General features: G+C 39.0%; 1 protein-coding gene across 1 annotated transcript in view; it reads right to left on the reverse strand.

Moving 5' to 3' along the window:
• pcdh9 (protocadherin 9) overlaps nucleotides 1–26,942 on the reverse strand; it is a 184,200-nt gene that overhangs the window by 118,563 nt on the left and 38,695 nt on the right. The window contains exon 3 of the mRNA XM_029498588.1: nucleotides 15,721–15,822. Within this exon, the coding sequence (XP_029354448.1) occupies nucleotides 15,721–15,822 (102 nt within the window). The remainder of the gene's footprint in view (nucleotides 1–15,720; nucleotides 15,823–26,942) is intronic.

Raw genomic sequence — 26,942 nt, forward strand, 5'->3', positions numbered from 1 at the left:
GCCCAATTAGCATCCAAACATTTCATTTGGTATTACTGTTTAAATATATTCTAATCAGCCTTTTCATAAAATCTGAAACCACAGGAAAGATACTCGGATCATACAAGCCTTTATTTCATTGTGGAGAAATCAGTGGTTTTATTTGAGCTGTAAATTCAACACACAATGGAGACACAGAGAGAGCGTGCTGCTCTTTGTAATTGATTACTCTACAACTGTGATACTTTAATTTCCGTCAAAAAGGAAGAGTGCAGATTGTGAAAGGGATTTAAAACAGCAAGAGAGAGGCCTCCTAGTGATCAAATATTGATTTGTTTTTCCTCCCAAAAATGTCAAAAAAAAAAACAAAACTAAACAATAAAGTACATGAAGTGGAAGTTTATTTATTTACTTTGGTTTCATTTAAACATCATCCACATTGAATACTATTCCAGGTTTATTTACTAATGTTCATTGCTGTATATTTGAGGAAGTGTAAAAGTCCCTGAAAAGTTTGCAACAGTGTTAAGGGTTGTTTAAGAACTCACCCAGAGAGGTCAGCTCTTTATTAGAAATTGGGTTATTGTTACCTGGTGGATCACTTCTCCATTAATATCGTTTGCCCACGGCATAATCTAAATCCGCCAGCAATTTACATTGCATTGGAAGTGGCTTTCCCGCTCCTTGCAGTTCCACATCTGTGTTTCAGATTAAGCGGACAATATAATCAGAATACAGTCTGTGCGGATTTATCTGTTTTGACAGCTCAAGGTTAGAACTGCCACAGTCAGAGCATTCCAATGGTGGTAAGAGGAAAATTACATTTTATAAGTTCAAGCCCTTCCCTTGAGAATGGTGTTTGAACCAAACACACTCAAAGAGATTACTTCAAAGACAGTATTCCTGCAGGAAAAAAACAGCATTAACATATTGGAAACAATAACCTTTCAACTATGTGTAAACCAAAACAACGTACAAAAACACAAAGCCCCCATTTTCATGGAAATTATTCAAGGAAATTAAGGTGTTGCCTTTAAAACCGGATTTGATGAGGAAACTCCAAAAACTCGCAAACTGGACTGGATTCTCTTTTACATTCTCTTTAGTTCCTTTGGTATGGTTTAGAGGACCGTTTCAAAACAAACAGTGCTTTCTTGAAATAGGTCATTCAAGCTGAAAGGGTGCCTATATTACATTCAGGGATTACCAAGTAGTGGGTATTCACTAAATTTCAATAGTGAAGTAGGTCATGGGAACATATGCCAGGATTAGGGAAATCTATACGCAATACAAATGATTATGTGTTGACATTTTCATTTGTATTGAAATAATCATCAGTATTGTAAGGTATTTATACTTCCAAGTTACTGCACAATCAAAGAGAAGGAAAGAAAAATGGGAGGAAAAGACAATTGGCTTGGTCTGCAGGCTTTAGATACAATCACAAAACAATCTATATTTCCCAATGCTTTAGGCATGCTGCTTAGCTTGCTACCTGCCATCTTTGACTGATTTGTGTAGAAGATGTCAGTATTATAGTCGCGAGTCCTGCTCCGATTCAATCCAAAACATTCCCTCTGTGTAGTACAGTACAGCACAATAACGATATGGCATTTTGTTTCATCCTCAGAAAATGTCTTTAAACACAGGAACCAGCAAAATCACAACAATTGCCAAGTAGCACACTCATTAACTGCATATTGTTTAGGTTGAAGAAAAAAATAGACGTTAGTAATTTTGTGAACGATAACTCTTTCCACCCACCAAAGCACATAGCCTCAAGGACAAAATATGGGCATGAATCAAAATCCCTGATGTATAATCCCTCAAATAGAAAATCCACTTCAAAGTCTTATTTCATCCAGCCAAGATTCACATGCTCGTGTCTGCACCACTACAGTCAGGCCCCTCAGGTACTAGTTTTAGGGTCAATGTGCTGATAAAACCAGCTAATGATGCCTTCAAAGACCACTAGGTCTGTGGAGGTTGACCACAGGAGATTCAACTTTTTATATTTATATAAATATATGTACATATATGTGTGTGTGTGTGTGTGTGTGAGCCCATTTATTTATTCATTTAACCCCTCTACCTTAGATCAATTACTTTTTTACCCATTTCACTTAAAATTTTTCAGTGAACTCCATTCAGATTGTGAGCTGATCTTGTTTGGCAGGCCTCGGCGCCTCTGATCATTTAAGGATTACTGAGCTGTGAACGTGTTTATGCAAGTGGTTGTGTGTGTTGATGTGTACTCGTGTATGGGAAATGACCCCATGAATAAATAGATGTGATTAGTTGCTGAAATGTCTTCGGCGCAAAAAGAAAACATAAAGATTAACCTAATTCCTTTTTATATCCTCAAATATATTCATGCCCCTGAGGTACACCACTGATCAAAACTAGCACTGTTCTGTGACTACATGTGTTAAGCCTATGTTAAACTGGCTGTCTAGTCTACAATTTTTGAGCTCCAAATTAACAATAACACAGGGAGATCCTGGGAATTCCTGACAGTTTCTATCGGCATGTTGCACTGCAGTGTGGGGGCAAATGATCACATCTTTCCTCAGATGTTGCTCAGGAGTATCTACTTAGGAATTTAAAATAACTACATTTACAAACTCATTTCCAGTGACTACTGGGAAAAAATTATAACTTTCAACGAAGACAAAAATAACAGATTAAACTAGCAATCTATTGGCAGGCAGGTGGAACAGAAGGTCCGTCTATTAAGATGGAAAAACCTGTTAAATTAATGTTGAGTCCCTTCATTTGCATATTGTATCATTTTCACACAAGGTAATGATGTGGAGTAATTCAGTAACAGTTTGTTTTTCCATCCACATTCTATAGTATATGAACTCTTTGGTCATGTTTAACCTAATAGCTTTATTCTATTGTTCTTGCTCTTCATATTTATCAGTTTCCTTGTACAGAGTCACAAAAAGAAATATCTGCAATTCTGTATCTCACAGATCAGAACAGGTGATATTTACCTCAAGAAGTAATTTAGCAAGGAGCTGGTGTGTCTGTACCAGAGCCTAATGTGAAATTGGTGAACTTAATGTGGAAGCTATGGACTCACAGTACCCTCAGCTTCCTCCTTTATCATAATGGGCAACTAAAAGATTGCATTTTTATGGTTTGCTAATAATGACCCATCATTTCTGTGGCTCACTATACAAATGAATAAAATATATACCCAGCAAAATAGCACTTATATGTGGTCAAGTTTCATATTTCAGCTTGAATGCTTAATAGCTGATAGTTGCTACAGTACAAAAAAAAATGTTACTCATTGGATGTCTTTAACAGCTTAAAATGCTTTATTTCAAGCCGAGGAATATACCGAAACAGCAACACCTGCTTAGTAATGGCATGTATGCCTTTTGGAGTTTGGATAATGTACTTCATCACATCAATGTTGAGTTTACCATAAAATGCTAGACTAGCAATACTAGCATAGCAACACTAACTATTCAATAAATGATCTGAAACAATTTTCCTCTCTTAAACATTTCCATAGAACTAATCTATTGTAATTGAAAGTGCACATTCGTAAGGACTGGGTCCTCTCCAGACTCAAGTCCACTTTTGTTGATTGCAATTGACTGCTCTTAACTGTTCGGTGACCACAAAGAAATCCATGAAGATGAGTAAATCAGCCTATCTGCTGCTGCTGTGGTTGAACTCAGCAGAAAAGCCACTTCCACACATCCTCAACATCATAAATGTTTTCTGATCGATTTTAAAAGTGCAACAATTAATGTCTCAACGTAGGACGAAAGTACTATGTTTTGTTTTTGGTTTGTTTGGTTGGTTTATTTTTGTTGTTTTTTTTTTCGGAGGGGAGCGGGGTTTGTTTGTTTGTTTGTTTGTTTTCTTACAGCTGGTCATGGTCCGTTTTTGTAGGTCAAACCTCTGAAATTCCTCCTGAGCACTCTGGATAAATTCCAACATGTCGACTGCACTGCTGACTTCATGTGGATATGTTGTACATATCAAGAAATGTTGTTAGTATCCAGACTAAAACTGCATGGGATCCCAGCGCTGGGCAACACATCAAAAGCTGCTGTAGCATCTGCTGCCCACAAGGCTAAATTTAGTCACTGCAAGGTTTTGATGATGACACATGGTCATATGGCCCCATTAATAAAGATAAGATGATTCACTAAAATAAAGTGGCCAATAATACAGAGTCAGTTTTGAGGGGGAGATGAAACACAGTCAGATTGTACATTCAAGCATTTATAGCCTTTTGCATAATTTTCAAGTTATTAGTAACAGTATCATTCTGACTGTATCACCAGAATCAGTTGTGGTATTAGTTGTTGTTGTATTAATTTAGTAATAGCAGTAAAAGAATAAATTCTGCTCACAATATTGCAAGTACAACATATCAGCACAAATGTCTCCTTTACATGGTTGTGGCCTTTGGTAAATGATGAAGTGAGACTTCTTTCAGAAAGGTTAAGAGTTTACATGTTTCCTAAAAGGGTTACAGAAGTTTTCAGCCTCTTCGGTTCACAAGGCTCCTTCAAAATCAAAGAGAACATCTCAAGAATGTAATGTGATCAAGATAAAAAATATGATGTTTTTTTTTTTTTAGTTGCTGAAAAGTTGACATTTTGAAAATGCATGTTTTTTTTAACCAAGCAGTGAAAGTTGACATTCCATCTCTCTGAACCAATTCATGTCACAAAAAAAAAACTACATGGGAAAAAAAAAAAAAAGCCAGATAAATAAAAATTTTGTTTGGTTGTCAGTGTCATAACATATTCGAGCAACTTAGAATGAGCAACTGAGACACCAAAGAGTAACACGAACTGCTGCAGCAGTGAGAAAGGGATGTTTCTCCAGTTCTCTTATTTCACAGTTGGTGCTTTTTTATGCTTACTCTGTTTTTTTGATGATGATTTCCCATGATAAATTGTTCATACTGTATTTTCCAAGGTGCACAGCATGGGGCTGCTGCAGAGTGACATGGAGTTTAAAACTGCTCATGTTACTGACAATGGACAATCTGCTTTCTACATATTCGAGGGGATGAATGTTTGGCCTCTAAGACGACATACAGTGGCTGGAAGGGATCAACTGATCATTGTTGGAGAAAACATTCACCAGTATAGTACTATACAGTACAGTAGTACAATGTAATTTTTACTTTCTAAATTTGATCAGTACAAGGTTATCTTAGTTATTTTACATTGAAACATAGACAGATCATACACTTCACCAAAAAGAGGATGTATCAACATTTTGTATCTGCTGAATTCACTGATGGCATTGCAGGACATAAAGTTGAATCAGTACAGCCCTTCTGTCAAAAAAGCATGGCTGAGTTGTACAGCTGTGTGATTACCCTTGTTATTGTCGCAGATATGAGAATATGGCACTAATGTCTGTATATCTTACTACAAACATGTGCATTGCTGCATGGAGTATACTCATTTTTCATATTATTATTCTGGTAACTCTGCTGGGCATTTTGTTGGGACAACAAAATGATCTCCTTCCTGCTGCTGGATGTGTAAAGGTGGAAAATAAGGCTGAACACATGTCTTTCCCTCCATTTCTTGTTTTTCACAGTTCCAATTAAGAGCTTTGGTACCAATTAGTAAAATCAAGCCTTTCCTGACAACCCTTGGGGTTATATGTTAAAAATACCCCCAGTTGAAGAAGGTTCTAAAAAATAAGCATGAATCTCATATGGGAGTAATTAGGGCAATGAGGTTAAATGTCTTTGTTCTGTGTTTTTATTCCCTTTTGTCAGTTTTTTTACTCACCCGGTTGTGTACATCAAAACTGGCAAATCTGCACATGCATTTCAATTAGTGTTTTACTGTATCTTCTACTAGGGGTATAGACGGTTTGCAATGTTTTCCTAACTCGTTCCTCTGATTAAAAAAACCCTCCTCTTAAGCAGCCAGTTAGGATAATGAGGTGTATAGTTCTAGATATGGCAGGAATATCAATCTGAACTGCACAGACAAGCTATGGGTCTTGCCCAAAGCCAACATGTTTATTAGAATGTCAGGGATAACAAATGACTTAACATGCTTTCCTCTTTAATAACCCTGTACACCTACAAGATAACAATGAGAGATGCCACACTCAGTGCTCTTTAATTCAATTAAAAAAAAAAAAAACATGCACAATGAGCGTGCTGTGTAAATCGAAGTCCTTGAGGCGGAGATAAACTTCATAGCTGAACACTTCTGTGAGGGATACCAGAAGGACATTTCACGTGAACCTTGTGCTTAGAGTTACGCTAGTTCTTCACTGGGGGAAACAATGCAGTTATTAATTGTTTTTTGAACTGTGTATATTCAGGTTAGAAAAAAAAATCTACCTGATTTTTTAACTATGGATCTTTAGCAGCTAATACCTGAATACCTACTCCTCACTCCTAACAAGGGTGTTATTCATAGAGCCCAGTTAAAAAAGTTTATTTGCTAAGAATAAATCAAAAGTCTTTTCATATTTCTAAATCACTCCCTAAATGCTTTTTTCTTTGGGAATTTTTGAGCATAATGCCATCAATAGTGGATAAATATTAATACTGTATGTCCTTGGACACTATCCAAGAGACCCTCAGAAATGCCAAAGCTTCCAATGAACTGAAATGTATTTACTGTAATTTCCGGACTATAGAGCGCACCTGAATATAAGCTGCACCCGCTAAATTTAAAGAATATTACATAGGGCGCACTTGTTTATAAGCCACAGGTGTCGGAAATATGGGAAGAAATGGCATATGACAGGAATTATGTTACACAGAAAGATTTCGCCTTTCGCCAGATCGATTGACTTTGACTTGAAAGTTGCATCATATGCATTGCTTTGTGTGTTTTCCATGATAAAAGTGTGTGCATGAAGCGCAAAATAAATGACTGATCTGAAGAATTTAGTGTGGGTGCTTTTAATTTAATTCAAACAGTTTCATTGGTCCACTGTGATCTGTTGGGTCTGATGTGATGCTAAATGTATTGGTGACATGAAGTTCGTTACCCGTAAAAATCTATAAATTAGCTGCATAGTTGTTTAAGCCGCAGGGGTCAAAGCATGTGAAAAAAGTAGTGGCTTATAATCCGGAAATTATGGTATGTAAAATCATATTTACGCACTTTCTATTCAATAAGGAAGTCTATAATGTGAACATGAACAAGTGTAACCCATCCTCTAGCTTAATTAATGTAATACAGGGCAATGGAAACAACCTGTGAGGCTATAACATCTAATCAACATGTCACATTATATATATATATATATATATATATATTATTATTTTTTTTTTTTTATCCTATTTTTGTGCTTTACATGTGTTTTAGCTCTTCTATTAGCTTTGTATTGTTGTAGTATTTACTGTTTTCATTACACTTCCACAGCAAAAGATGATGACCCAAACCACAACAGCTGTTTTTCAGTTTACTTTAAGATGCGTGAACTACTGACACTTGCCAGTTGCAAACAGGCTCCGTATTCCTAAATGAATTGGCAGAGACACAGAGGGTAAAGCCAGTCTGTAAGTGCTGCGAGGTAAAGGTCACTGATAATTAGGACACTAATTAATATGTGACCCAGCTGTCTGGCTAACCGGCTGTCTACCTGCAACATGTTAATCATTCTAACGTATGGTACTTCCTTCCTCTTTGTCCTACACATGCACATGCTCATTTGTGGGGAGAGCAGAGAGGGCAGAGAGAGTAATCCAATGCCAACAGAAGAAATTGAAGTTTTCATGCATTTTTTATGCAGTATAGAGAAAACTTTGTGCAAATTCTTGACTTTTCTCTGCACATATGCACGCCCGTCTCTGCATAACTCTTTCAGTGTTATTTTCAGGGGAGCGGATCCCCGTCCAGGAACCTGGCCCTCTCACTAATGTTCCTCCTTGTCAGAGACAAAGGGGTTTTTAAGGCTGGAGGATTTGGCAGGCTCTACCACTTGCAGGCAATATTTCAACCCATCCATCTAACTAGGATAATAGAGTGTCCTGGCCTTTCAACGCCTGGAGGAGTGACCAGTTATCACAAGCCACCAGCTCCGTTGTTAAGAAAACAGGGGATGGAAGGCTCAAGTTGAGGAGGGAAATGAAAAGAAAAGATGGAGAAAAGACACAGGTGGGGGTTGACAGGCATCTCAAGAATATGAAGTTATTCGTGGTCAGTGGTCAGTTAGCGAGCTGACAGGAGCTCTCTTTTAACATCTTAGGTTTGGTTTCTGTGAAGATAAATTTAGCCTCATCACATCTTTTTTCAGACTGAAGGGAGGGGAGAAGTGAGGAGAGCGGCGATGAGAAGAATTGGAGTAGAGAGGTGGGGCAAGCAGTGTTAGGCCGATCTAGCTAATGGCCAAACTGACCTTCAGAGAAAGTCGAACAGAAACAAGAGTAAGTAGTGTACAAGCCACTGCAGCTTAATTCAGGTCATTGCAATAACTCCTGAATTTATGATATCAGTCAGGCAGCTGGGTATCCACTTAGATATCCATGAAACTGTTCACTGTTGTAGCTGTTACCATTTATATGAACGTATGCCTTTTGAATACAGTAAACCTTAGACTGCGTTTTTGGATTAATCAAATAAACTCAGTCTAATTGGCTTCATCTTAAACCTTATTTCCTTTAAAAGTCCAAACACAAAGCAGCAGTACAACAGTACAAGCACAACTACACAGTGAAAGTGGGAGGGGAAGTATGAATACGTCCCTGTGGGCTTCAATGATTGTTGATAAAAGGCGGCATAAGAGGAAGATCACAATGACTGTAGAATAGAGTGCGTGATTTGTGTGTGTGTGTGTGTTTGTGTGTGATTTCCCATATTAGCGAAAAATGGTAACCACTTTTATGACGTCGTTTTTCTGTTTTTTGTATAAACAAATGAAGCTCTCCCAAGGCAAATATATTTGGCTTAATTTCAATTCTTTCCTGTGTCTTTCTTTAACATAAAATCACTACAGTCTCTCTCCATGTGAATTTTCAGGGCCCATATAGTAGGAAGACTGACTGCAGGACAGAAATACATGGAGGTAGTGCCACTCACCCAGTGTGAGCTGGGATTGGCTCCAGCTCCCCCCGCGACCCGGAAAAGGAAAAACGGTAGCAGATGGATGGAGTCAGTGTCATTTGGAATTTCAGGAAGGAGCAGATTAAGTTTCATACAGAAAAATATCACCTGAGGCCTTTCTTCACCCCTGTGTTTTTTTCACGGAGCATTGCTCTGCTCTACCTGTTATAGACACCAGACATAATCTGGAGCAAAATCTCACAATGACAATTGCACCGCTCTTAAGATAACTGTTGAATGTCACCCTGAAGTTTTCCTGTCAATAGAGTTTGTAAAACACAGCATTTTCCAAAAATACGAAGAAAACATTTTTGTGGAAATAGGACATAGCTACTTACAGGCTGCCGTGATCTATGATGGCAATTCTTTTTTTGTGACTCAAAAAAGGCTATTTACACTGCTAATGGAGATTTAGTGCTTTCTTTGATTCAAAGTGTATTTCAAAGCAAAGGCTTGGGGAGAGTTCTCAGAAAAAGTCAAAAAATTCAAAAGAAATACTTCTAACAGTTCTAAATAGAGGAATAGTCATTATGGTCATTATCTTTCATTTAGTTTTTTTTTTTATTTTAGTGCATTAAATTGATATCGATTGGTTTTGGGGTGGTAGTGGAAGCTACGTTAAAAGAGCAAATGCAGTAAACGACAAACTAATCGCTAAAATACAAGCACCAAATAGCAGCAAGGTGCCGCATACATTTGGAGCCAAAACTAGATGAGCCATGTTGGTGCAGGCTTTAAGTTCGACCTTTAATTACGTTGAGTAGAAGAAATTAGTTCCATAAGCTCCCCTGATTGCAGGCTGGCACCATCATACATTTAATCATAATGCCCTCGTTGGCACAATGTAGTCGCTTGTATTTCTTTAAGTGACTTTTGGAAAACTGGAAAATTGTTGCAGATCATTCACTGCCTTGTATAACACAGTTTATATTTGGGAGGCTATTGTGGTTATTACTGTAGTGTTACCGCCTATTGCATTTTCCAACCCCCTAAAGTCTCCTCTCTCATCTCAGCATGTACCCAAATAAGATTTAGCACTCCATCACAGTCTCTCTCAAAAGTACACATACTGTCAACACTAATAGCTGCTAGTGTCTGTAGCATCCTGCTAATGTGATTTTCTATCCTGGTCAATAAGTACATTTCAGAAAGTAATACATTTATCCTATGTGTAAACCTTTTAAGTGTATTCATCATTGCCTCATTTTCTGCCTCTACAGTGACACCCACAAGGATTGTTTTTGACAACACGTCTAATGTCACCTTGGTACAGAGGAGGCTCACAGAACTACAGTGTTATGTGAACGCTGGAAGTCCATGATGATGTGTTACTTTGGGAGGTCACTGTTTTCTATTGAAATGAAAACACATAAAAGGTCGTCCATAGCAGTTTTTATATTTTCCATCAAAGCGGTGTTAAAAAGTGTCGTGGTCAGCATGGTTGCCATTACTTCTACTACATTCCCCTCAAGTTACTGTTAGAGTAAAGACTCTTGCTTCTTGAAGACTTGACTCTCTCGCTTACCTAAAACTAGCATGACTCAGATGAGTCTTGAAATGCATATTATCTATGCAGTTCTGAAATTGCTTACCAGTGATTGTTATTGTTAGGTTCAATTTAAAGCAAAACTCAGTGAAGGTGTCAAAAACACAAATGTCTTCACCTACATCAGGCATGAACGTGCATTTGGCTGCCTTATGCAACCAAAAAATAAACATCACTCACTTGGCCTCAGGACACTGACAGAGAAAACAAAGATCAAAAACACAACATACATTAGAGCCCAAATTGCCAATCAAATATCGAAATTATTTCCAAGCACAAGTATCTCATTGATGATTCTCAAAGGCTGACACTCTACAAATAATGTTAGAAGGCCCCCTAACTTGATCAGCATGTTGCAGCACAGCAACACAGAAGCTATTTTTTATCACTCCATGCTGAAGAAGCCTTTGACAAAGTTAACTGGCCCTTCCTCTTTTCAACCATTCAACAATTTGGCTTTGGAGAGTCATTTATCCATTGGGTACCTGACAACAACCAACTTACCTAACCATCTATCCCAGTCTGTTCTCATACCTGCAACCATCGTTAAGGAAACAATCATAGTTAACTGGAAAAATAAACAGTCTCTTAACATCTCCCACTGCTTGAACCTTCTTGCAGAATATATATAATTGGAGAAAATATCTGCTACCTAAAAAAACCAACAGACTTTCTTTACAAAAAAAGTTGGTTGCACTCAATGACTCCTTGAACCTCAATCTGCATCTTAGCCTTGACTGCTATCAAATGCCATCTCTGCACATACATGTACCTTCCCTGCACCATAATAATATGCTCTCTGCTTATGACAATGTTTTAATTACCTTCCACATCCACGATCACTACAGCAGGACCGTGGACCACTGCACCTGGAGCATGCATTAGGGGTGTTGCTCTCCTCCTCACCCCTGAGTTGATCTCTGGCTCTGAGGTGTCTGCCCGGCCCAGTAGGGCAAGGCTTTCTTGACAGGGATTGAAGAAGAAAGGGGAAACTCTCACTTGCAGTTATTCATGGCATGACTCAGGGTCCTGGCCCTCTGCGGTTGGGTGGTGCATGGCGCCGGAGGCCTGGGGGCCTGACAGCAGACAGTAGGCTTGGGTGCCTGGGCTCTTCTGGAGCCTTATGGCTGGGCTTTGCCTTCTGCTGCGGTCCTCAGTCTGTGTGCATTAGGGGTACAGGTCTGGCACCCCGCAGCACCACAGCCCCCAACCCCTGCAGCCCTTCCCCCTCTTCGGGCACTTCACCGATGTCCACCCTCTGGGCATTGTCGAGGCTCCCAGGTGGGTCTGTTCCGCTGGTGGGGTGCCTTTGGCTCATCCAGTGGGCGGGGGGTGGCGTTTGGGGTGGGGATGACTGGGTGGTGGATAGGGGATGCTGAGGGGCATGGGGTCTTCCTGTCCCACTTCTATGCTCACGTTCTTGGGTGGTTCAGTGGTGCTCGCTGTTACCCGCCCGGAGCACTGGGGACTACATGGTGCTGCATGGCTGCAGAAGCTCTCTGAGTTTGGTGCCTCTTGCCTCTAAAATTGGCTGAGCTGTTCTTTCATTCCATCACTACGTACCCCATCTTTGACTCTGCTCCTCTGTTGGGACACCTTCACCTATCTGGACTCTCTTAATCCTGAGTGAGGTAATAGGAAAAGCACAGGATCCTTCACTCCACCAGTTCCTTCCAGCACCACCTGCTTCCCTTCCCCTGTCCATCCTTCTGCATCTTCTCTGTCCCTTGTTCCCCCCCACATTCACCGATGTCATTTCACTCAACAAAAAGATCAACAAACTAGCTTCCAGGGAGGACTGCTGAGGTCACATACATGCACTGATATAATACAATATTTAGCTGCAAGACTAAAAGTGCATCAATGTCAAAAAGTTGAGTGCCTGTGGTCTTAAACTATGAGGACAAATGCAGACGACCAAAAAAAAAAAAAAAAAGAAAATCACTCAATTGTTCCTGATGAGATCTCCTTTACTTTTCTGTTCAGACTGGGAAGAGGAAGCTGAAGCTAAAGCTCATTATCTTCCCAACTCATAATACACTATTTTATATTAGGAATAAAAAAGGAAGGTTATGAACCACAGTAGTTTAGTGGCAGACAGATTTTTTTTCGTTGTTTTCAGGCATACAACTTTGATTGTTTTGGATTTCATCCATGGTAATATCTAAAACTAGATCTGTAGACGCCACTGTTCCAGGCATTGATAACTCATGGCAGTTAATATATTGATACTTATGAGTTTGGGGACAACAGACTAAGACTCCCAATAAATCAATGGGACATGCACAATGTACAAGTGAACTTTTCTTAATGTTGCTGCAAAGAAACCACTCTGGAGGGCACAATGGGTTGTGTCTCTTGACTAGGTTGATTAATTACATGAACCCAACCCTCTATTTCTTGCAACATGATTTTTGAAGATGAAACCATTAAATTCAAATTTATTTTATTTGTCGCACAGTGGGGTACTTGTACAAATATACCATTTCAAGTTTTGTCGCACTAGTATAACAACAATAAAGTCTATTCTGACTGAAATTGCAAAAGATGATTGGAATTGGATGGTAGGTTTGTGTGTGTGTGTGTGTGTGTGTGTGTGCGTGTGTGCATGTATAGGATTAATCAACTGTCAGCCCAGCATTTCACCAGCCATGGGATGCAATCATTTCAGCCAGCTGCACCTTTTCACGTTAGTTCTTGTTATTCTCCCAGCCCCTTCCTGACCGAGCGACAACTTCCTGATGCACTCCGAATGACAGAGGAAAGGAAATTATTGAACACCAATACAATAAAGCTGTCTGGTAACTTAACAGGGCTGCTGAGTAGGGGCACTGTGGCCCTCTTGCTTTGAGGCGATAATGAGAGTCATCAGTCCCCCCTGGGCTAGAGGGAAGGGGCCGTCTTTGTGGCAATGGTGTGTGTATGTTTGTGTGTGTGTGTGTGTGTCTGTGTGTGTGTGTGTGTTTATCCTTGAGCTTTTTTAGTCTTGTGAGACCCGATAAGCAAACAGCACAGTTCTTTAACGAAGCCAGAGAGATCTTCGATTGAATGCAACTTGGGAAAGATCTCTGAGAAATTCTGTTCATTAAATCAGGCCAAAGTCCAAATATTGACTTTGGAAGTTTGGAGGAGACGGAAAACATGAATTGTCCCATATATATATATATATCTTAGAACAGATCTCTAGCCATTTATATGTTCAGGGAGTATGTTTTGTTGATAAAAGAAAGCTGTCTCACAACAAACGCAAGCTGCTGAAACTTTACATGTATTCTGATGTGGCAGAACCTGCTATTATGTATTTGTACAAGTGACACTGATACTGCGGTACACATGAAAGTCATTCATTAAACTTTAAACAAAGGGCTATTTTCCAATTCATTTAATTCACAAGTAGGGTTTCATTTGATGAAATCATAGAAATTCAAGAACTGTCTCATTGTCTACAGGAAATGGTGGACTTTAAAGGAGATCCTAAGGGATGCCATCTGAGGTATTTACATGTTGTGCTACTGCATCTTTAGTTCTTTAATGAATGTTACGACATTTTTAGACTGGAGAAAAGAGAGAAGAGAGCAAGGAAAAGCGAGATGTGGGGAGAATAAAGGAGAGTATGAGCACATCGGTTTCTCAACTCTCCAGTGTGGCTCAGACTGGCAGAGGAACATTATGGCAAGATTGGAGAATTTTTGCCTCTGTTGTGCGTACAGTACACTGCAAGTTGTACATTTAGCAATGTTAAGCTCCTATGACTGTGCATGTGATTGTGTGGAGGGGCAGACAGGAGTCAAAATTAATGGGCGAAGGATTTAAACATGGCAGACCATTCATTTCAAAGGAAGGCTCTTACCAACAGTTTACTGTTCCCATATTGCATGCATAAACATTGTCATTGTACTCTCACTCCAAGTCAACGACGCACCACACTGACACAAAAATAAAAATGCAGGTCTCTTTGCAGCTTTCGTTTACAGTGATGTACAGATATAAGTGTCGTGTCGAGGAAAATCAGAGCTGTACGTAGGGGTTTGATGCCAACCCAGGGGAGACTGAGTAAGAGGGACTTCACATCCCTGTGTTTACTTTGTATGCCTTTGTCTTATTAGCTTTTCCCCACTTGCTGAGATTGGACCCAAGGGTGCACAAGAGGTTGTATAGTTTTAATGCAAGAATAAGCAGGAGGACAGCTAATAATAAATGATTTGCAAAACAAATAATTTGAACACTGTTGACTCTCCTATATTATAAACATGTCCTACAGTAGTCTAGACGCACACAGGTATTTGCATTATTTGTACTGCAGCTTGTGAAAGTGAATATGAGTGGTTCAGCATATTTTCTCATATTTGCTTAGTATGCTCGAAAACTGTAGCTCAGCTGTGGTAGATGATTATTCAAATGAGGAAACACATGACTGACAGACAGGATCCATTGTATGTCAATAAATCCAATGAGCGGTAAAAAGATTGATAGACTGCTATTCCTAACCACCGCTATCAAGACTCTCGATGAGCAAGGAATTTACATACTGCTAGTTATTTCTGCGCCATGAAATGGGGTAAAAAATAAATACACTTGACATTGTGGTTAACAATGGACAAAATATGGCGAGGCTCCCAGTTTACAAGTAAACCTCCCCATCATGATATACTGTGGTTGATAACGCAGAGTAAGAAAAACTGACATCATTAACATTTACCAGCACAGCAACACAAGCAAACCTCCAAACCCCAGATGACTATCAAGCACTGTGTTCTCTAAGCATGGCGGTAATGAGACAAATACAAAGTAAAAATGGTTTGAATAATAGCATCACATTAGGCACTGAATTTAATGATGTTGTAAGTATAATATGTCATAGTAATGTCAGAGTAACTAAAAGGAAAAAAAAATACTGGAATATTGTATGGAGAAGTGCAAAATCACTGTAGCCTCACAGAGAACAAGCAGAAGCATGGATGGAGTCATAAATGAGGAAATGATACTCAATAACAAACCATAACTGAGCTTAACATGCCATTGCATGTTAAGATACAAAACATAAGTTGAGGTTACTTCACTTAATGAGTTGTGCCAAGTGAGTCTATGGGTGATCGTTTAGTGAAAAGGACCAGCAGTACTCACTAAAGGGGTGCAAGGGGTCCAGTATTCAGGGTTCAGCTCGGCTCGTGGACGAAGGTCCAGATACTCAGGGTTCAGTTCAGTTCGGGCACGGGTTAATGTTCCCTTCATGAAAAAAAAAAAAAAAAAAAGAAATGAAAAAAACAGCGCTGTTAAAAGTTGTTTGCTTAGCTTCCATTCATTTGTCACGTCTGCAAATAATTAGGAAAGGAGACATATTAGTTTATAGAACCCACAAAAACCCAATGTGCTTCTGACCAACCAGGGAAAAGTAAAAATTTCAGTCATCATTTTATCAAGCTTATATTACATTCCTAGAATGAGATCGATAGTGTACTCTCATTACTGAGGAAGGATATACCATTAGCCAAAAGGAATTAACTATAATGACTATTCACAGTTGAGCAATTAAAAAGTGCCAATTCAACATGCCTAAAACAAATTTTCTACAAAAATTCCTACAAATTTAAGACCACATTATATTGTGAATGAGGTTAGAATTCAGTTTGCTATTCCTGAGGCCCTATGACAGCCCAGTGGAATGGACTGAATCTGCAGGCCCCCACGAGGTTTGTGATGTATGCTGTAATTATCTGCTGATTCTCAAAATGGCTGTGTGTAATGAGGCTATGCTGCATGAAGCCCCAGGCATAAATCACTGTCTTTAACTGACTTCCAGATGACCAACAACAACACAGAGCAGATGCAGGGAGGAAGGAGGGAGTGGGTTATCTGGGCAGCAGCATTATATAGCATAGAACTTGTGCTGCTTATCAGCAAAGGCCATATTGTTAGCCAAAGTTGCTTACTTCAGACAGTTTTCTGTCTCTAAAAAACAGTCAACCCACTTTCACTTATCCTCACTTACTTATCTATTTACAGTTTGGCCACCAATGCAATAACTGCTTGCAGCTTGATTTAGCAAAGCAACATATGTGGAGACTATCAGATTGTCTGCTGCCATTGGAATAAAGAAGCGTCCAATGTCTGATTTACACATGAAGTCATAAACAATCAGCTAACAACCTCCCAACACTACACACACACATATTTTTTTAATGTGTTACTATATGTTGTGTTCCCAGAAAAAGTAATTAAATAAAAACCAAAACAAAAAACTATGTGACAAAACTGTCCTTTCTTGGCTGAAACAGTCATCAGCAAATGTCAAGGTGTTGAAATGGAAGTAGGAAAAATGATGCATGTTACACATATAGGAGTGATTGTTACTAACTGTACTAAGCAATAAGCGGGAGCAAAAAGAGGCAACAGTTTTGCAGCAGCACACTGAAAAAGAAAAAGTAATTACTGCTGCCTTATTACATCGGGTTCCACTGAGTAAAAACGGCCTCATTTAAAATGACATTCAAAACAAATCTTTTCATTTTGTTTAGTCTGTATTAAGAGCAAATGAAAGCTTAAATTCAATCAGCAAGTTCTTAAATATAATGGCAAAGGATGGCAGATTATTGAGTTTGTAATTGATGAAGTCATTTCCCTCATCCAGTGAAAATATCATTGACCAACCGGCAACACTGTATCCAAAGCTAACAATAAGCTAACAATGTTTTTTAGCTGTATTAGCTGACTTTGAGAAAAAAAAATAAAATAAAATAAAATAAAATTTGAAGCCAACACAAGTTAGTTCTTCCTCTGTATGTAGTGATAGTTAAAAAGAATCTGGTATTTAGGCAAGATGTTGAAGCAAATATTTAACAATCTGCCCTGAAATTATGACAAAGGGGGGAAGAATGCCCAGCTAGCTCTGATGTGAAGCAAAATGTTTTGTGAGTGAAAGAGCACCAATCAAAAGAAAGGGAAAATTTGGCCAGTGCTTTTTGTGTGCAGTTAATGTTACTTCTACCACCAGAGAAAGCAATTAAAGTGGAATTTTCAAATCATCTTGTGGTTATTTTTCTGTACTTTTGGAAAGAGACAAAAAAAAAAAAAAAAAAAAAATCAACAAAAGTTCCTAAAATTTGCATCCAGTTGTTGGAAAAGATGAGCAGAGCAGGTGAGAAGGGGCAGAGCAATACTCAGAACTTCATTATGATCGTCTGAGTATATTCCACTCTAAATAATGCCATATAAACTGCTCAGAATGTAAGGTTAATTATGAGAACCTTGCCATTTAGGGTTAGGGTTAGAGAGAGAGAAGTAAAGGTAGAAACAATTAGACTGATCCATTTTCACTGCCCAGTCAAACCAATCATGGTAAATCCTTTGTTGTTGTGTTTGATTCTGTCAACAAACAAATAAGGTGCATGAATAAAACAAGTAATTGAGATTGACTGAGTGTTGGCGATGACATGAGCCTTTCAAACACGTTTATATGAAAAAGTAAAAGTAGAATTTGTTCAACCAATATGTTGCTTGAAAGAATAAAGTGAACATTAAACACATTTCCTGTTTTATTGCGCACTTTTTGCTGTTTGAGGGCGAGCATCTTTCCTCTTAATTATCCCAAAATCAACATTAAAATTGATATTTGGACCACTTCATTTGTCCCGTCTGATAAAATGTAAAGTTCTCTCCACTGCGTGCATAGTGCATGATTTTGGTCTTTGGGGATAAAATTGATTTTGTGAGCAATTTGTAAGCACCAGTTGAGATGGTGAAGAGACCGAAGGTGGCATCACTGATAGAGAGTCCCACACTCCAAATCTACTTTAAAAGAGTTGTGGGGGCAGCTACATCTCAGATGTTGACAGAGATTAAACAAGAAATACATCACAATGCAGAGCCTGTGGCAACTGATTTCCGCCATTGTGGCCAGAGGCATTTAGCCCTGCTATGCTGCAAGTGGTGTACATTTTCAGTTGGTGTGAGTAGGATTGTGCGCAGACCAGAAACAGTCCAGCCACATGAAGAAGAAATTGATCTCCTTGCATGAGGCAAGCAGCATCATGACAAGTGATGTTTGTATTAAATATATTGATATATTTCCTTCTATTTGTGTGGGAGGATATTCAATTGCACATTTGCTTACTGTGATGTTCTTTTCCCAGAGAAATTGTTGCTCAATGCTAGAACAGGTTAAATAATCTAAGAAAAAAAGACACTCAGGGCCTGGTGGTGGACGGCATGGATAATTTGACAACAGGAAGGGGCATCCAACAGCAATTTCCTGATATCTCTGGAGGGTGCTAGCACATTTCACACATACTGCTGCACAATCTTTGCTGGCTGACACTCAATCACACCGCTAACACATTAATACGCACAGTTTTAAAAGAAAATGCTGTGTGTTACTTTTCCTGCTAGATTGATTGGTCAATAGACACAAAAAGGAAATGTTGCATTTTTGGATCAAATCTGGTCTATCTACGTGTGTGATTGGCTGAGCAGTATCAGCAGTAGATAACAGTTTGGAGCCTATTCCTGGATGCTCTACTCAAGAGACACGAGCATGTGCTCAGTAGGTCTCCATGTTTTTTAGAGGGCCACAACACATTCAAAATGTTATTTACATATATGAACAACTGAGTTTTGAGTTTAACTGAATAATGCAAGTTGTTGAGCACATGAGATGGCCACAGATTCAAATCCACACCCCTCTGCTATAAAGTGACAATTGTATCCAGTAAGCCACCTTCCTTGACTGTGTTTTACATTTGAAACAGTCTGGTTCATCGTGAGACACCAAAATATCAAAAGTGCATTTAATTACAGAGCCTAGTGTTCCTGCCAAAGTATATCGCCACCAACGAACAATTTAAAAAAACTCTGACCACTAAGTTTTGTATCACTTGACCTGCTGTTTGCCATTTAGAATTTAGGGAGATGAACTTCAAATGTTAATGATTTTTTACTCTTGGTGCCAAGGGGGTTGAAAGTATGAAGCATCTGCCAAATGGAAGTATTTAATTTTTTGTCTGACAGTATTGATTTTAAAACTCCTTCTTTGAACAACTCAGTATTGATATTGCTTCAACTGGTGACCCTGAAAAAATGAACCTTGTGACCGAGGTGAGACCAAGTGAATAGAAACTGCTGAAAGAGACTGCAGACCTGAAAAGCCACAATACTCTACTTGTCTGTATACTGCGGGCTGAGAAGATGAGCTTCATTAGGAGGAATGAAACATACTTTAATTAGCTTTACCATTGGCCTAGCCCTGCCAAGCCTTCCCAGTCACAGAAGACCTTTAGTTCTGTTTAATTAACAGAGAGATACCACTGTGTGCACTCTTCCTTGACATCACAAGACAGCATTTTTCAACAAGTGCTGGGTGTTTGCTTGCTGCTGAGGAGAGAACATGATGTTGACCGCATGACTTTGGTTAAGACCCGTGGGGAAAAGCAATAGTTTACAAATCGAATGGATGAGGCATTCAGGTAGTTCAGTATTTATCATCCATCGACCAAGTTATTTCTTTCTTTGATAAATGATTGCATCACAATTTTAGTTAGATAAAGCATTTTTTTGTGTGGGGTGGGGGTTGGGGGGGACTGTCAACATGAGCCCAAACGGTGTGCAGTTGTCTGAACAGATGATACACATCAACAAGCATATTCTACTAATAGTAGCGCTCACAGTTTAAACTTACAGCACGGTAAAAAAAAATCAATCACAGCATCATCTGACTTGTCTCTGGAAATTGCCAAGTATGGACTGATATATTATGGCCATAATCACCCTGCGCTGGCACGGCTGCTGCCTCTGTCTTAGCAGCCTGCTGACTTACAGTCAGAACGGCGGTGATGCAAATGAGCCCATAAAGTGGACCTGTGTGGGGAATCTCCCTCTGGACATCAGATAGAGATCAGCTGAGCAATGCCGTCTCTCATTTCACAATCCAATCCACACTTCATACCAAATAATTAGATTTTGTTTTGTGTGGGGGTTTTTTCTTCTTACATTATGCCTTCAGTGTTTTTCATTGAGTTCAGCAATGAAGACTAAAATAAAAGTGGGGGAAAAAGGAAGAAATGCATAACAGCAGTGAAAGAGGAGGACTGTGTTCAGTGGATGCAAAGGAAAGTGAAGTGAACAATGCACAGGGAAATGGATTGGGAGTTAGGAAATGGCTAATGATTAGAAAATGGGAGCACACAAGAGGGTGCTACGAACTTATTTATATTAAACTGTTGAAATGGCTGAGTGAGAAAATCTATGATTATTATTCTTTGATTTGCAAAGCTCAGCTGTGATTGGCCCATCCTTTGGTGGCAGCATTAAACTTTATGTTTATGGGTCCCAGTGTTAAGCCCATTTCCACGCCTCCCATTCCACACACTAAATATTGACGTTCCATTTAAGTTGACTACAGCGAGGATGGAATTTTACGACAGAAGTGTGAATGCCAGCAGCTGGAATTGCAGTAAAAAAATATATAACACAATTACAAGGATATCTTTGTGCGATTGCAGAGCAAAGAGGATGCATGATATACCGCTGCTTTGTTTAGAAAGAACAAAGAAAGAGGGATTCGTCTCAGCCCTCCGCCCCTCCGATCACTCTGCTTATTAAAACACATACAAAGAGAATATTTTCTGCTATTTTTGTGTGTGTATGTGCGCTGACAACAATTAATATAGAGATAATGTTTGCTATGATAATTAATTACACAGGCTGGAACGTGGCCCTGCTACATGTAAATTAATACAGACAACATCTAAAGTGTGTTTGGAGAGGAGTAAAAAATGAATTTAATACCGTAGATTGTTATCGTTATTATTCAATGAAGGTGCTTGGTGAGTGGATTGAAAACAAATTAGGTTTAAGTCTTGTGACAAGATAAATATCAACCACTTGATTAATTAAGTGGTTGAAAAAAAAAAAAAAAAGACAGCGGTCCAACACTCAGTGGGGACAGCCCTGCTTCTACAGTTTCATTCCTAAGCCACAGAGAAGCATTGATTCTCCCTGGCACGCTGTCGGAGTCACTCCAGTCGATTCTGAGGCCAACCCAAACCATCTTCAATAGCTAATGGCTTTGAGAAATTCACTCAGATTTGTGTCAGAATTCTAATAAGCAGATTTAGTGAATTTGGAGTGCACAAATGAGCAGGCGGAAAAGGAGAAAACACAGCAAATGCATGAACAAAAGCAGTCCTCTGCCATAACTGCAGTCGGAGCTGGCTCTGCTCAAAGATGCTGAAATAAGATCGAGGTGATAAAGGGGTCATCTTTTCTGATGAAATCGGTTGCAATAGTAATAACTGTAACCTGACCAAAGAAACAATTCATCTACGTAAAAAACAGTTTTCTGGCTATTAAAAACCAAAAACTGACACACATCATTAAAGATCACAGAGGGGTTCAATTTTTTGTTCTTCTCCTTGCTTAGTTTTCATCCTTTGCCTTTCATCTGTACTGTAAGAGCACCTTTCATATCTAAAGTGTAGGGCTTCATCTCACTGGGGGTCTGTCTGTGCGTCTGGCCTAAGAATAGCATTATCCACTGAGTTTTCCCGGCAGAGCCCTGTAAGTGTGAGAGAAATTGTGCACTTTTCTGACCTTCATTTTTTTAACCCATAGTAGTTTTTGCTCCCTCCTCTGGAGGGAACAGTGCCTTTTTGGAGCGATAAACTTTCAAGTGTAGTTTAAATAGTCTTGCAAAGACAGATAGCGTACATGTTTTATTGAAATGTCCAGATTTAAAGATTTAGTCTTCCTGACTATTCCTGACTGGCTGGGAGTTTAGCCTGAATGTCTAGAATAAATATAGTTCCTAGATGTTCTGCTGCTTTGTATATGTATGTCAAGTAAGTAAATGTTTTAGCATCTGTTTAGAATCTGCTGTTAAATCCCCATCATTGCTAGTCAGATCATTCTTGTGTTCATTTCTCATTTTTCTTTTTTTTTTTTTTTTTAGGATAAATCAGAAAGATGTTAATTGATTTTTCAGAAAATTGTTACACAGGATGGGGGGTGATCTCCTGGAATCCACTCAGTGAAATAGACAGAAACGTAACCTTCTGTTTCATCGTTAGAGAAGAAAGTGGCAGCTGCTTTGTACAGCTCCACGACCATCCTCACATAGCATAGACGTTTTCTGTCAGTCTCGTGTATGTCTCTATCCATCTGCTGCCGACTTTCCTTTTTTTTTTTTTCCTTCACCGTCTATCTACTCAAAAGTTCTTTGTTCATTCTGGTACTGCTGCTCTGCTTCAAAAGAGCGCAGAGAGCTGAAGAAGCTGTTGCAGTAAAAGTGCTGCATTTAAGTCAGCTGAGCATCCCCTGGAGGCAAAGCAACACTTTCACCCATATAAGTCCCATTTACAAGGCATGCGCCCACCTTCAGACCCACTCTCCAACGCTGGACAATGAAGGGTGGAATGGTTGTAAGAATTTAAACTACCTTAAATCCATGTTACCCAATTTATTTCTATGGGTTAGAAAGGAATAGGCAGTTGCCTGCCACAAAGTATGAGTGGATGAAATGAGGGACATTATTCTCTAACCTTATGCACTGAGTGAATTACATTGCTACATTCTTGATAGGGATTCTTACTTTCCCGAAAAATACAGACTTTGAAGATTGATTCCCCTGCACCGCAAAGGAAAGTCTACAGCCTTCAGGTAGGACGCTGTGTACATACAAACTGAATGCCATTTCTTTTTTTCACTGCCAAACCTTTGGACATTTTTAGCTTCAACAGCAACGGTGCAGTGCTACAAGGCAGGCTCTGTCAGTTTAAGCACTTTCATCCAGTTGGAAGTAAAGAGAGCCTTCACGGGCAGCTAAAGGGCTTTTAAACCCGTAAGTACTAAATAGAAAGGCCACCTAAGCTGATAAAATGTTACTACCCAAAAAAAATAAATAAATAAATTAAAAGGCTGCATTTTTAATCAAATGCACCTCCTTGAATGGATCTTGTTTTCCAATTTTGCCAGTACTACTTTACCATTATGCATTTTATAACGAGCAACAGACTGTGGTGTGCCGAGGAGCCAAAAATGTTTTCCAACGCTCTGCAGGTTTGTGTGCCGAGTTAGCAGCTGATGTCTGTGTATGTTTCAGTGGCCAGCTGCGCCTGGGACTGCTTCTTCCTTCTATTCTGTATAGTGTTTAGGGCTGGATGTTCCACATGTCCTTCACAGCACTCCAGCTCCACAACCTTTGCCCTGCACTGTATGCTATAAAAAACACCAGCGTATAAACATTTTCAACAGCTTAAAGTGAAAATCTCTTTTGGTCGATTATCTTTTCAATTTATTTACATATTAAAATGGGTGTAATAACAGCTCTGAGCCCCCTGTGCTCCCACTCAACTTTCTGCTCAAACTTGCAACTCTCGCTTACATTCCTGTCTGTCTCCGTCTCAAAAGAGAAGTGTATCAAATCCTGAAATTGTAATAACATTGCTGTGAAATCTGCTACTGATAGCAGTTGCCTTGGTAAGAAAAACCACAAAACAGAACACTCCTAGTCACAGTTGGTGCCATGTGCAAGGCAGGCACCCACATGGCTAAAACAAAAGCCTCAACATCAGACTCGATTGGGCAATTAAAATTTCATCAGTTGGTTAAAAAGATTTACGGCTGTGTGTCTGTCAGCATGTTGAATGCTGTCTGAAAATGTTTATGTTCATAGGATAAAGAGTGTAACAGCTGACAGTGGGAGAAAATGCCCACATTTGTTGGCACAATTTTTTAGGAATTGTGGGAGTTTTATATCGAGTATAATATGCACGCCTTGCTGTTTTCATTAGTGCAGCCTACAAAGGTAGCATAAACCGAACAGTTGTAATGCAGATCGAGACGTTTACTTTGTCTGTCAGCCATATTTTATATTATCAAGCTGTCAAAAACCTTTGAAATCATATCACAGCTGGTTTACTCTCTCAATATCTTTAAAATACTTCTCTTAAAAACCCAAACTTTCTCCATTCACTTTCTGTTATAATAGGTAACAGTAATAGATCATTTACAGGTTATAGTTATATTTCTTGTGTATTCCCATACTGTCTTACTGCATTTCATGTCAGCTATTGAGAAGCAAAACTAGATGGCTTGAGAAAGTCAGGCAAATGTAAAGTCCTCCAGACGGAAAACAAACAAACTAAACCATTATTTTGTGTTGATATGTGAAATATATTCCTATATGTTGCTCCTTCACAACGTAAACATAAAGGAAGAGTTAGATGATGCCTGACTTTTCCGAGCTGATATTTTGAATTGCAGACCAATCTGATTTATGTTCCTCTCGACAGTGATAAATCACACAGTGATAAGAAATTATACAGTGGAGTAAAATGAGTAAATGGTCGGGACACATAAGCTAATCCACAATTAATTACACAAAGACATCAGATGTTATCCGGTCTGGTCAATCTCTTATGTCAGGGAATTAGATGAAGTCAAGTGTGCCAGCAAAGCTAATGGTCCAGAAAGATCATCTCCAGGCGGATGCAGCTTGAGACGATCTAAAGTCATCTGACTCACCAATTCCTGTCAGTGTTACAAAGCTTTACAGCTACCGTGAACATGTATCTGAGGATCTGAGCAGTGAGAGGAGTTAGTAGGACAGCAGAGCTTTAGATGACTGTCTACAGCACAGGTGTCATCACCATTAGGGTAACAGTTTCAAATGTCAGAGTCGATGAAGATGAAATTATATGAAAGATAGAATTTCAATCGCTATTTGGTATTCCTGAAGACTACGTTGAAAGGTGGGATGAGTGGTAAACACAGGTTTATAACAATGATTTTGGACTACACTTTGATTTTAAATGGTATCCAGGACATCTTTTGAAAAGACAGGCCGCTTTTCACCCCCACACAGCAAACACATAGAATTTCTGGTCAGGGAAAATACAGTTGCATGTTCACTTGATTTTGCAGTATTGATTCTGTTTTACACTTCAGAGAAATTTCTCAAGCCTCAAAATAACAAGAGAACATAAAAATTAAAGAAAGCTGAGAACCAACCTTTTGAGGCCATTGTAAAGAAATTAAGTATTTGAACTCTTAAGTTTAAGTTGGTAGATGGAATATTGGATGTGATTTTGCCCTCAACCTTTCACTTGTTTCATGAGCTGATGCTACAATGAATTCTAAAAGCTGTTGGTCTCTGGCGCCCCTCTCCCCTGTTCTGTGCCATTTAGTAGTTTTGTTTTGCGATTTGGCATCTTATCCATGAAATCCAACCCTGCAGCGGGTAGATCTGAAGAGCAAAACAGAAAGCTGCTAATTGTATTTTTGTAACATGTCAGTAATGTGGAGGGCTGGCTGGAGCACCCTTGAAAAACCAATTGTGGCTTTAATATTTTCAAATTCATGTCCATGTAGACTAAATATGTTATTCACTAAGAATCCAAGTCTAAGAAAATTTCCCTTGCCCTTACCTACGATATCCCTGCCCATTAGCAAATGTAATCCTGAATTAAAAGACTGAAGTTTTCCCCTGCGCAAAAGGAATGCAAAGCTTCATAAAAGAGCCTAAAGTGAAATTCACTGGTGCTGGCTCATTCAGGGAATGTCTGCCTCTTGGTCATGATATTGAAGTAATTGTACTTTAAAAGGGATAATGATTCATTTGCTAAGCATTGAGCCTAGATAAGGTCATGTGATGCATTATTTGGGTTTTATGGAATCGGGCTAAGATGTACTATATTTTAGACCTAAAGCAAAGCATCAAAATAGCTGGAAGATGCATTTCCTGTAATGCCGTGCTCACAGAATCTTTAAAATCAACAGAGTGACATTTTACAGATTGTGTTTTGTTCTTAGAAGCATCTAATAACAGAACCAACCTGGAACCTGGAAATCACCACCCAAAAGTTTTGGTTATATTGGATTCTTGCTTTCTTAAGCAAAGGAAGAAGTTAGAGATTAGATAACCTCCTTCATTTTATCACACTGAAGAATCAAAACATAGCAAACAGAGAGCACTTTCCTCAGGAATATTACTTCAGGAGCGATAAAAACACCAAAGATAGGCAGTCTCAAACTACATTTAAAATTTGAAAATGCCATACCAGGTGAGTTCACTATTTGTATTACACCTCTTTCTTCAGGGTTACCATTTAATAAAATGTTTTATTCTTAGATTTGCGTAAGATCCCACGCTGACACCAGTGTAACACACACTTTGAAAGTCCCAGAATCTTCCTTTTACAACTTTGTGCTTGATCTTAATTCATTGTCACGTGACAGCCGTGTGACTGTGACAGTGACAGGCTGTGACTTTTTCAAAATGGTGGTGTGACATGTCAACATGAGACAAAAGCAACTAATTTCAAAAAGCCTGTATTTTCATACTAAAGCTGAGATAA

This window comes from Echeneis naucrates, chromosome 3 (genome assembly GCF_900963305.1).
Source record: "Echeneis naucrates chromosome 3, fEcheNa1.1, whole genome shotgun sequence".
In the NCBI taxonomy this organism is placed as follows: domain Eukaryota; kingdom Metazoa; phylum Chordata; class Actinopteri; order Carangiformes; family Echeneidae; genus Echeneis; species Echeneis naucrates.